The sequence below is a fragment of the Ictidomys tridecemlineatus genome, chromosome 1 (assembly GCF_052094955.1).
Source record: "Ictidomys tridecemlineatus isolate mIctTri1 chromosome 1, mIctTri1.hap1, whole genome shotgun sequence".
NCBI lineage: Eukaryota > Metazoa > Chordata > Mammalia > Rodentia > Sciuridae > Ictidomys > Ictidomys tridecemlineatus.
Genome location: NC_135477.1, coordinates 114,901,783 through 114,914,136, shown reverse-complemented (window position 1 = coordinate 114,914,136; position 12,354 = coordinate 114,901,783). Strand labels below are relative to the sequence as shown.

The 12,354-nt window shown below is 32.2% G+C and overlaps 1 protein-coding gene across 11 annotated transcripts in view; it reads right to left on the bottom strand.

The window, feature by feature from the left end:
- Fer (FER tyrosine kinase) overlaps positions 1–12,354 on the bottom strand; it is a 396,280-nt gene that overhangs the window by 332,735 nt on the left and 51,191 nt on the right. For all 11 annotated transcript variants that reach the window (XR_013437379.1, XR_005728664.2, XM_040273797.2 and 8 more), the window contains 2 exons: positions 6,700–6,873; positions 4,548–4,647 (listed from right to left, as the gene is read on the bottom strand). Coding sequence is in view for 9 of the 11 variants with exons in the window: in XM_040273797.2 (XP_040129731.1) it covers positions 4,548–4,647; positions 6,700–6,873 (274 nt within the window). In the remaining 2 variants the exon portion in view is untranslated. The remainder of the gene's footprint in view (positions 1–4,547; positions 4,648–6,699; positions 6,874–12,354) is intronic.

Genomic DNA, 12,354 nt, shown 5'->3' with positions numbered 1-12,354 from the left:
TTATAATTTACTTCAAGAGGTTCTGCAAAAGTAAACTTTATATATATGTGTATATGCATACATACATACATGCATGCATAGAAAGATAAAGAAAGAGAAACAGCAAAAGCAAAACAGTGACAAAATTTTGATAATTTGCGAATATGGGTAAAAAGTATGCATGTGCTCATTTTCTTACAATATCAACTTTGCTGTGGGCCCAAATTGTTTTAATTGGGTAAATCCTTACTGAAAAATTCAACTTTCAATTGCTTGAAGATAAAATCCACATCTTTTATCTCTGGTATTTATCAAATAAGAGACAGTCTTATTATACAAACTGAATACATTAACTAACCAGTTAATTAGTATATAAATATAAAATGATAAATAATGGATTCAGATTAGTTTAAGAATCCTGAAATAGGTACACTGATGAGAATCATCTATGAAAACTTGCTTTCTTCTTTTGTAACAATGTTCTTTTTTTAAATTTTTATGAAAAAAATTTTAAATCTATACAAAGGTAGAAATACTTGTTCAATACATCCCCAAATACTTATCAATTGGCTTAAAGAACCAACTCATGACCAATCAAGCTTCAACTATACTTTCATTTACTTATTACCCATCCCCTGGAGTATTTAAGAGCAAATATCAGATATCACATAGTATCTTGGCTGTGAATATTTCTGTATTTACATCATAAATATAGAAGCTCGTAAGAAAATAACCACAATTTCATTATCACACCTAAAATATAATAAAATTTCCTTAATAGCATTAAATATACAAATCTCACAGATTATCTCATAATTTTAAGCCTTGATCTTCAAATCAGGATTCAAACAGCATCCATTCAAGCACACTGTAAAATGCCAATTCTCACAATCCCAGATACCTGTTTGATTTATTCCCACAATATTCATCCCTCCCCTTCACCAGTAAGACATGAAAAAGGAGAAGGGAATGATGAGTTTTTGCTACCCACTGGTCCAACAGACCTTAGCCTCACTCCTGCTCTCACCTGATGGTACAAAACAAGCCAAGTTCAGCAATTTAGATAACTCTTTGTCACTTCCTGACACAAATATTCACTGGTTTGTGATTTTTTAAAAATTAATTAATAGACTAAAACCCACATTAGAAATTCCTGACTTGTTTCCCTTGTGTAACTACAGTGTTGATGGCAATCAAAGGTGGTCATTAAAACATATATTGTAACAAAGAATGCCTGAATTCCCCATCTTTACCAGGGAACCCCAGCCAACCTCTGAAATGTCTCCTAAGAGATAAATCCCACAGTAATATTTGTTTTCTAATACATACAATAACAATGAAAGAAAATATTATTCTCTTTGACACTACCTTAGTGCGGGTAAAAGCTTTATGACTCACGAAATTATTTTGTATTTAAACCTAAGCTTGTGTTTAAATATATAAGTATTCAGATTTTAATCTGCAGTAAGTAAATTTGCATTTTTCCTTTCAAGTCTTGTTATTCTAACTGCTATCAAGAAATGCCTCTAACTAAAATACTTACTAAAGTGATAACCCCAAGTAAGAGGCTCTCTCTACCCTTTACTCATTGTTTCAAGCCAGCCTTTCGTTAAAGGGCTTATGCTTTGGAAATAGTTGAACATAAATAGGGAAGGCCCCAGCAAAACTTTTAGAATTATTTTCCATATTTCCAGCTTTCTATTCCCTATTTGCCTTGTTCTGTATATGTTCCCCAAACCTCTTTTCTCTTTTTCCCAATTATCCTTTACACATTTTACAACTGAAGAGCTACAGATATAATCATTATTAATAAGAATCATCAATGGATATCAAACTATGGATGGAAGATTTTTAGGTTACACAGAATTCACACATGCTAAAATATTTTTTCAGAGTTACTAATTGCATGGGGTAAAGGTACCTTTAAAAGGGAGGGATCTAGTGATCACCACTTCAGTGATTAAATTTGACCAAGCACTACTAGTGACACAATCCAACTTATAAGCCCCTTGATGGGGTGTATAAAATAAAGCACACATATCACCTATGAAGTGTTCTTGCCAAAAAAATGTTTAAGCTGAATCTAATCAAGCCTCTAGCCCTACCCAATTTATAAGAAGTATAGTGAGTAGTCTAGGGACTATTGTCTGAATAAGCAATTAAAGACAAAATATGAAAAATTTGATTGGAAAACTGTCCTGAACTCTGGGGGGGGAATAATATCATGAACAAAAAGTGGGGAATACTATTCTAAGTGAAAATATTTAAAAAGTGTAAGGAGACACAATAATCAAAAGTGGTATGTTTGCTTTGATCAGATCCTTGTTTAAAATAACAAGAAAATAATGACAACAGAAAAAAAATAGCTGTAAAAGATATTGTGGGGACAATTTGGGAAACTAGAAAACGGAATGGATATTAAATGCTAGTAGGGCTATGTTAAGATGCTGGGCAATATAAAAAAATGGTAGTAGAGAATTATTATTTCCTTAGATATAGTAACTTTATGGGGATTATTAGAAGAATATCCCTATTCTTAGGAAATAGATGCTGAGTCACTTAGGGATCAAAGGTATGATGCCTGAAACCTACATTCAAATGGTTCATAGGGAACCTGCCAGTGTGGCAGAATGTTAACAGTTGTTGAATCTAGGTGGTCAGTGTGAATATTCTCCATACCGTCTTTCTAACTTTTATGGTTATTTAATTTTTTTTCTTAAAAGGTTCTATAAAATACAAATAATGATGAACTTCTTGGTTGGGGTGGGATGGTGGGTGCTGCTTTTTCAATCTGTATAAATTGAAGCTGGTCTGAAAAAGAACTGGATTAACTACTGTATTATGAGAAGCTGGGCTGAGGAGAAACTGGGGAAGATTTCCCTCAATGGCTATTTTCTATCTCCTTTTTCCTATTCTCCTTTTTTGTATCTGGTATTTACAGGTAATTTCCATTCCCTTCTCATAACTTAGAACAGTCTTCTTAAAGTAGCCTGAGGCACTTGACCAGCCTAACTTCCACAATTATCCTCTTTCTACCTAGGTTAACTTGATCCCTTTTAACTTTAACACATGCACAGATTCTTTTCAATTTTGACTCACCCTAACCCATTTTCTTCACCTAATTTGTGGAAGCCATAATTCTTCATCCATGTTTCTCTTTCATTTTGGTCACCTCCTCTTATTCACTTTAAAGGTACATTTAGAGGAATTTGCATTTTTATTAAACCTATGAGGTGATTTTTCTGTCTGTAAGCAAAGAGGCACTGACATGGCCAAAAAAAATGAAAAACTGTAGGTATGTTTGTGTTTAGTAGTGATGGTGACAGTGATTGGAGGAATCTATTTACGCCCTTGTATACTTCTTTGATATCAACTCAAAATAAAATAAAAATGGGCTAGGGATGTACTTCGTAGAACAGTGCTTTTCTAACATCCATAAGGCCCTGGGTTCAATAACTAGAATTGTCAAAAAAAAAAAAAAAAAGAAAGAAAGAAAGAAGGAAGGAAGGAAGGAAGGAAGGAAGGAAGGAAGGAAGGAAAGAAAGAAAGAAAGAAAGAAAGACAAGGAGGAGGGTAAAAGGAGAGGGAAAAGGAGGGAGAGCCATATCTAAATCAGTATAATTCTAATTTATTGGAATAACAACAATTTCATTGTGCAAGATAAAGCCATGAAGGAGCGTTTTACTTTAGTTATTCCCACAAAATAACAAAAGAATATATAATAAAAGACAAAGAGAAAGTGCATTAGTAAAAGAAAAAGGTAAAATAAGAACCAAAGAAAATTAGAGTTACCAGTAGAGCTTTTATTTAGTTAGACAAATTTTTAAAAATACCAAAAAAAAAAAATATTTTTTTGCAATGTTTTAAAAATCTACATATGAAGACTGTTTAGTCACATTTAAACAAAAAACAAATACTGCTCAATTATAGCACTAGTAAAGCTTCTGTTCATGATCTTTGATTAATTTCTGCTGAAATCTAATATATGAAAAATTTAGAAACAAAATTACAAAAGTAACCAATAAGAAAACATAATCATAAATCTCTGTTTTAAAACACAGCCAACATGGTCCTTTCTACTTGTTAGTATCTCTTATGAAAATTCTAAGACAATGTAGACCCAAATAACTCAGTTATAAAGCCAAAATAAAGCTATAAAATCATCTTTGGGTTTTTTTTTAATGGGTTTTAAATACCAGAGACAAAAAGATTTTAATCTTTATTCTATTTCTTTAAGATTTCTAAACAAATAGAATACTGTTTTTCTTATTTAATACTTTCTAATTAAATAAAACATAAAATGCTAGAAAAAAATTTATACACTCCTTGCATCTATTACAAATACTATGTAATTCCATTTAGTATGAATTATTCAACAAAACTTTGCATCATTTAAAACAAAGTATGGTTTACTATACAGTTTGAGAATTAGTCTATTTTTGGTTTATTTTTGTTTTTTTGTATACAAATTGTACTATATGGAATCATTCTACTACATTTAAAGATAACTTTCAAACAGCAAGAACAAAAATTATTTAAATACACATTTTTTCATAATTTTTCCATACCTTTAGCTAAAGCTTCTTTATATTTCTCTTTGGCAGAATTCATTTCTTTTATTAACTGTCTATAACTGGATTTTAATTTCTCCAATTCTGTTTTTGTAACCTGTCAAAAAAATAAAATGCAGAATTTTTTAACATTTAAATTTAAATCAAGGAAGGGAAGAGGGGAGAGAAAAGGGAAATACTGGAAAATGATATTGGCCAAATTATATTTTGATATTGTGACTATATATGAACAAATTCCAACATTATATACAACTATAATGCACCAGTGAAAACTAAAGAAAAATAAATAAGTTTAAATTGGTCAAGAACTTGAATTCAAAAAAAACTAATTGATATGTATTTTACTACTTATAGCCCTTTACTGTACAATTATAGCCAATAAAACTACGAATTAGCTTAAAATCAGTGATAAATTCAACATGATATGATAACAGATAAACTTCTCAAAAGAGGAAAATTAAGAGTAACACTATAATTGTCTAAAATCTAAAGACTAAACAAATTAACTTGCAAGATACCAAAATATTTGAAATAGGAAAAAGTTAAAATATTTAACCATTGTATAAAGTAACTTCACATTATTGGAAAACAGATAAATTTCTTAAGAATAAGAGCAAGACAAAAATCATGCCCTCTCGTCCTTCCAAGAGAAAACTCAAAAAACAACTTTTTTGTTTTTAATTTTTTTTTTTTAGTTGTTGATGGACATTTATTTAATTTATTTATATGTAGTGCTGAGAATCAAACCTGGTGCCTCACACATGGTAGGCAAGCACTCTACCACTGAGATACAACCCCAGCCCCACTGGTTAACTTTTAAGTTGCTAAAGAACCAATTTATTATTGTGAAAATTAGCAAATTAATTTTTTAAAAAGCAAGCATTCATCTGACTTTTCCTATATGATATACATTTTAGGGTAACCAGATAAGAAAAGTCTTCTTTATAGAAAACTTTTAGTTAAATTTCATTAGGAAATGATAGAAGTGAAATATTGCTATTTCAAAAAACCCAAGAAAATAACGGATCTAAGTAACAAACATCGATCAATAGGTTATATTATTAGGCAAAAGATTGCTGGGAAAGTTCTCTAATATATTGATTAGGCTGACAAGACTGATACCTGTTAGCAAAGTTTACCACCACAGAAAGATAAAGAACCCGGCATTATATACCTTCTGATATGAAAAAACAGAAAGTCTACATTACCACCCATGATATATTCTTGCCCAAAATAAACAAAATCTCATTAAGCCTCTAAATCTAATTTTCAGTTTACAAGAAAAATGGAGAATGAAGGAATTATAAGAAATCATATCATGAGATGCAAACAGTAAAATCCAAAATGAAGAAAACAATTCTATTGAGCAAATTATCCACTTTCTTCAATAAATGAATGCCATTTTGTTAAAGGGACAGAAAGAAAAACCTACAGATTAAAAGAAAATTACTATTCAAATGCAATGTATGGACTACATTTGAATCCTGATTCAAACAAAGCAACAGTAAAAACATTTTAACAACAATAATTTGAATGTAGGATATTTAACTATTGTCACTTTAAGGTGGATTGATGGTGATGTTATGTTTTTAGAAGGTCTTAACAGTGTAGAAGAAAAAGTGGGTAGGACTAGAGAAAGCAAAAAAATATGTTGTCTATGTGGGTCATGGGTAGAAGAGTTCATGTGCCTATTCTTCTCTTTCTTTGTAAGCTTATAAACTTCCATAACAAAAACAGCTTTAATAAATTATCCAGAAGACAAAATCTGAGTATGACAAAATTTTGGAAATACCTTAAATAAATTATTTTGCCTATTTCTGTATTATTTATTCTTTGTTATTTATGCACAGTGTTACGTGATACACATCTAATTTTTATAAAGGCTAAAATCTATTTCAGTAGATAAAAAGTAATCTAAGTGATTTTCAAAAAGCACTCTGTTATAGGTTAATTGGCAGCACGTTTTTCTTTTTTGCAAGTAGATAAAGTAACTATTTATCTTGTAAGATATAAGATACTACTTATTAGAAACACCAAATCTATTTCTTGATAGGAAATGATGAATAAACAATTCTTAAGTCAAACAGGAAAAAATATTCATCAAGTTTAAACATAAATTGAAGAAAGAATTCAATATGGAAAGACAAACCTTGATCATCTCTGCCTCTATCTGCTGATGGACACCTACGTAACTTTTCTTCACCTGCTGCTTGTCCTTGATCATCATGGTAAGCCTGTGTAAGGGTCCAGAGTTTAGATCTTCTGCATGCGTCTTCATTATCCTACTAAGTTGTTCAGTCTGCTGAATCATAAGTAGCCAAGACTTAAAAAACAAAAAAGAAAGAAAGAAAAATTGCATTGTATTAGAAGCTCCTGTTTAGCTATGATTTAAGTGTTCAAAACCTTTAAATATTTAGCTTCCTGTAAATTATTACATTAATATAAAATGAGAAATTTCTGGAAATTGTGCAGTGAATTATGGATGATTTGTATTTAACATCTTCAACTACAGGTGCTTCAAAATTCAGTATTCGAGGGCTATACAGAATACTAGGAAAAGGATTAAGAGATCCTGAAAGTCTACGCTTGGACTTCACATTTGTTTTCCAATACGCTGAAATACTGTTCTTCTCACACCATTCAAATGCCCCAGTAAGGCTACCAGTTCCTAATAGTCAAACAGTCCCATCTTCATCTCAACCTGCCCTTCTGTGGCATTTGATCCTGGTGACTGAACTTGGTTTCCTTTTCCATCTATCTTTAGTGAACAGGAACATTCCCACCTTATTTTCTTCTTTTCTAAAATTTCCTTCTCAACCTTTGGTGCCTGCTCTTCTTTTGTTCCCTTTGCCTTAAATACTGGATTTCTGCGTAGTTTCCACTTTTTTAAATAAATACAATTAGTTACCAATAGCACAACATACCTAAGGGACATAACAGAGCTACATAATGGTGAATTTGAAACGTATGGGCATATGGAGACTGCTAGAAAAATTTTATTATTAATTAATTTATTTATTTATTAAAATCTAATAGACTTTATAATCTACGTATACTGAAAATAAAAAAAGGAAATGTTCATTATAGTTGTTCATATATTCTGCTAGGCACAGTGTTACATGCCTATAATCCCAGTGGTTTGGGAGGCTGAAGCAGGAGGATCATGAGTTCAAAGCTAGGCTCAGTAAATTACAAATTAGCGAGTCCTTAAGCAACTCAGTGAGAGTGACGCCACCCCCCACTCCCCAGCTCTTTTTTTTTGGTCCTAGGGCCACAGGACCACTGAGCCACATCCCCAGCTCTGTTTTGTATTTTATTTAGAGACTGGTTCTCCCTGAGTTGCTTAGTGCCTCACTCTTGCTGAGGCTGGCTTTGAACTCATGATCCTCCAGCCTCAGCCTCCTGAGTTACTGGGATTACAAGTGCATACCACCATGCCCAGCTGAGACCCCTTCTCTACATAAACTATAAGAAAGGGCTGGCATGTGGCTGAGTGGTTTAGCGCCCCTGAGCACAATTCCCGGTACCCCACCCCCCCCAAAAAATCTATTTTGAAATAATTACTGGAGAACTATCATAGTCACAGAATATCCATATAAAAGATACAACAACAACACAAAAGACAAGGAATGATTTCAGATATTTACAAGAATAATTTTCTAGTCTATTACTCTTTTACCTGTAAATGAGCAAGATTATTCTTGTCCTATTAACATTCTAGTAGAATCCTAAACTGACATTTCATTAAGAATCTATATCAAAGCTACAGCCTAAAGTAGTTGTAACTCTCAGTCACAGTCTGACTCCAGGTGTAATTGGTAATCTTATTTTATATACATTTCAATATGCTAAAAGAGTAAATAACAATCTTTGAGAATATTTGGGGAGAGGAACTGTTTCCAGTGGGAAATGCTATTATGTACATAAAAAGTGATAAGTGGCTTATGAACCCATTATATTTACTTTCAAGTTTGAAAATGTAACACATAGTAGGGCCTTTACACCACAAAGTAATTTAAAACTGATGTAGCTCTTCCTTTAAAAATATAAAATTTAGGGACTAGGGTAGTGACTCAGTGGTAGCATACATGAAGCACTGGGTTTGAGTCTCAGCATCATGAATGAATGAATGAATGAATGAATGAATGAATGAATGAATGAATGAATGAATAAATAAATAAATAAATAAATGTGAACAACAAAAACCACACAATTAGATCGATTGCCCTCCTTTCCCAGTAGAACATATCCACACTGCCTAATAGCCCTTTTCACTGGAGTGACTGCAGGAAGTCCAAGGTCCCAAAGTATACATTATCATTCTGTCAACATCTTCTTGCCCTCAATGTCTCCTAATCCCACACAGGTCACTATCTATAGAATCTGGTACCCTCAGGAACTCCTGCTTTCTGATTAGAAAACTCCTCATACCTCTTACTAGAATTTTCCATGTATCTTCTAGCTGTAATAAAAATCTGGTTCAGTTCTATTCCCAAAGCCCCAATATTGCTAATAAACATTCTTGCTCTTCTTTCATAAGTCCATGCTCTGTTGAAACTCAAGCCACCAATCCCCATCAACAAGTCTTCAGATGCTACCTCCAAAATCTACCATACTTTTCTCCATCTCCACTGCCACTGCTTTGGAGGTTATAATTACCTTTAGCTTAGACATACCTCCCAAATGCTATATACCCATGTTTCATTCCAATCCATTTCCCCTTAAAATAGCAAAAGAAATTAATAACACTGTCTTTCCTAAACTCTACACTGAGATTTTTATGTATTTAAAGAAAAGTCCAACTATTATCTAAGATCTATAATATCTCCCATTACCTGTCCTCTTTCTCTTTCTAACATTATCCTTTGCGATTTTTCACCAAGTTAAGTAAATTTTAGGAGCATCATTCTTTATTTGGTTGCCTTAACATATCAAGCTCCAATCTCCTTCTGGAAGTTTTTCCTCTCTAATAGAAGCTCTTCCTCCCTTTTATATTGCAGGATCCCTCTCTTTGTTTAGTGATCAGCTAAATGTCATGTAGGTCTAATCCCTATCACTCTCTCTCTACAAACAATTATTGATCTGCTCATATATTTGGTAGAATTGTTCTCTTTTTTAAAAATAATTTTAGTTGTAAATGGACACAATATCTTTATTCATTTTTATGTGGTACTAAGGCTTGAACCCAGTGCCTCACATGTGTGAGGCAAGTGCTCTATCACTGAGCCACAAGGCCAGCCTGGATTTGTTCTTTTTAAGGCCTCCAAAATTAGAATGGAAGTTCTGTGAAGGCAGTATCATGTCTCTTTGATCATATTTCAGGTATTTACTGTGATGTCTAAAATAATAGATAACAAACACTCATTGAAATAAGAAAAGAAGGAGGGGCAAACAAAGAGAAGGAGGGATGATATAGAATAAAACCATGAATAGAATATATGCCATAAAAAATTATTTTAAAAAAATTTAACCCAGAATTAGATAGTATTGTACCAAAAAACAGCTTGCTAATTATGTTGCTTACAGTGAGATTTTACCAGTAGAAAAAGTCACTGATCCTTAAAGTACAGAAAAGTTAAGAAATATTAAAAAGTAATAATAGCTAAGTAGTAGACTATATGATTAACATGCATGATGCCCTGGGTTCCATCCCCAGCACCAAAAACAAACCTTACATTTAATTTTAGAAAAATTTAATCACATATAAAGAACAACAAATTTGGAAAAAAAATACTATAAGAAATTTTACAAAATAGAATTTAAATATAACTATTAACAGAAAAGCTACAAAATATAAAGGTACTAATAAGTTAACTATAGTAGACTATACAAAAATCCCAGAGAATATTAATAAAAATTAGGAGTGACTGATGGGAAGTTTATTTTCTAACTGTTCACAGAGAAGAGTTCAAATATAGCTTTAGTTCTAAAGTTTATAAATCAAGAAATATATGTTTAAGTGTGCAATTCTTAAATTTCAAAAGGTAAATAAGTGATTATTTAGAAAAAAACACTTCATCTACCTTCTATAACATTAGAACTAATTTTTTGGATTTTCTTGTTTGTTTGGTTTGGTTTGGTTTTTTGTTTGTTGGTTGGTTGGTTGGTTTTTGTATGTTCCGGGGACTGACCCGAAGGCCTATGCATTCTAAAAAAGCACATACTCTACCACTGAGCTTTCCCCCTCCTAGCCCTGAATATGAGTTTTAAGGAAAGATAACACTGTCCTTTAAAAAAAGAGAGAGAGGAAAGAAAATTAAAAAAAAAAAAAACAATGAATAACAACTGAAAATAAGTTACAAAATAAAAATGATATGTATCTGTTAAACATATGAAAATTAGATAAACATCTCTGATTAAAAAAACATCAAGTTGGGGAGGGATAAAACTTCACTGCATGTAATACATAAAAAACAGACACAAAGTTAAACAACATTTAACAATAACAACAACAAAAAGACAAGTAAAAGCCCCCCAGAAAAATGTGAACGAGATCCAGCAGGTTACATTCAAATGACACACAGTTGAATTTTAGGCACAAACTATAAAAAAAGAATGTCAATTAAAATGAATGTATAACTGTGAGAAATCTTTATGTTCCTCAAACGGTACCATTGAAATACGAAAAGTAAAAATGATGGACAATACAATAACAAGTCAAAAGTAGTGACAGAATTATGTATACCCATCTCTGCTTGTGACAGATGAAGTTAAAAAAAAAACTATAGAGTATCAAGTAATTTAATAATCAATCTATTTGACCTAACATTATATATATATATTTTTTTATAGTACTAGGGGCTCAAACCCAGGACATTACATATGCCAGGCAAGTACTGTACCACTGAGCCACAACCCCAGTTTTAAATAAATTGATTTAAAATAAAATAAATATAATAAAATCCAATAGTTGATTTCTAAGACTCATACCAAATAGACTAAGCTGCATTAGCTTAGTTATTGCCCAATTTCAGAAGTAAGAGAGCCAACAGGATACTATTATTGCTATTAAAAAGAGTAAGTTTAAGCTGGGCTTGGTGGTACATGCCTGTAATCCCAGTGATTGAGGAGGCTGAGGCAAGAGACCCTCATTGCTATACAAAATTACATATAAGAGGTTGTGAGGGGAATGGGAAAATAAACAAGGAGAGTAATGAATTACAGTAGATGGGGTAGAGAGAGAAGATGGGAGGGGAGGGGAGGGGCGATAGTAGGGGATAGGAAAGGTAGCAGAATACAACAATTACTAATTGGGCATTATGTAAAATTGTGGATGTGTAACCTATGTGATTCTGCAATCTGCATTTGGGGTAAAATTGGGAGTTCATAACCCACTTCAATCTAATGTATGAAATATGATATGTCAAGAGCTTTGTAATGTTGTGAACAACCAATAAAAAAATTAAAAAATTAAAAAAAAAAAAACAAGTTCAAGGCTAGCCTCAGCAACTTAGCAAAGGCCCCAAGCAACTTAGTGAGATGCTGTCTCAAAAAATAAAAAGGTCTAGAGATGTGGCTTATGGTTAGACATCACTAAATTCAATCCCTAGCGCCCCCCCCAAAAAAGAGCAAGTTTAAATATCTAAACACAGATGAACCTATAAAAGAAGTCAACTTTTTTTCCCAATAGTTTTTCTTCCACCTTCCTAGACCCAGGGCTCCAGAATTACTTTTGTTCTTCTTGAACTTAAAGGTCATCCTTCTTATTCTTCTGAGGAAGAACAATACCAGAAAGAAAATTGCCAGAATCATCTTTATCCTTCATCTAACCTCAAGTGAGGCTGAATCAAAGACTTTCATAGTC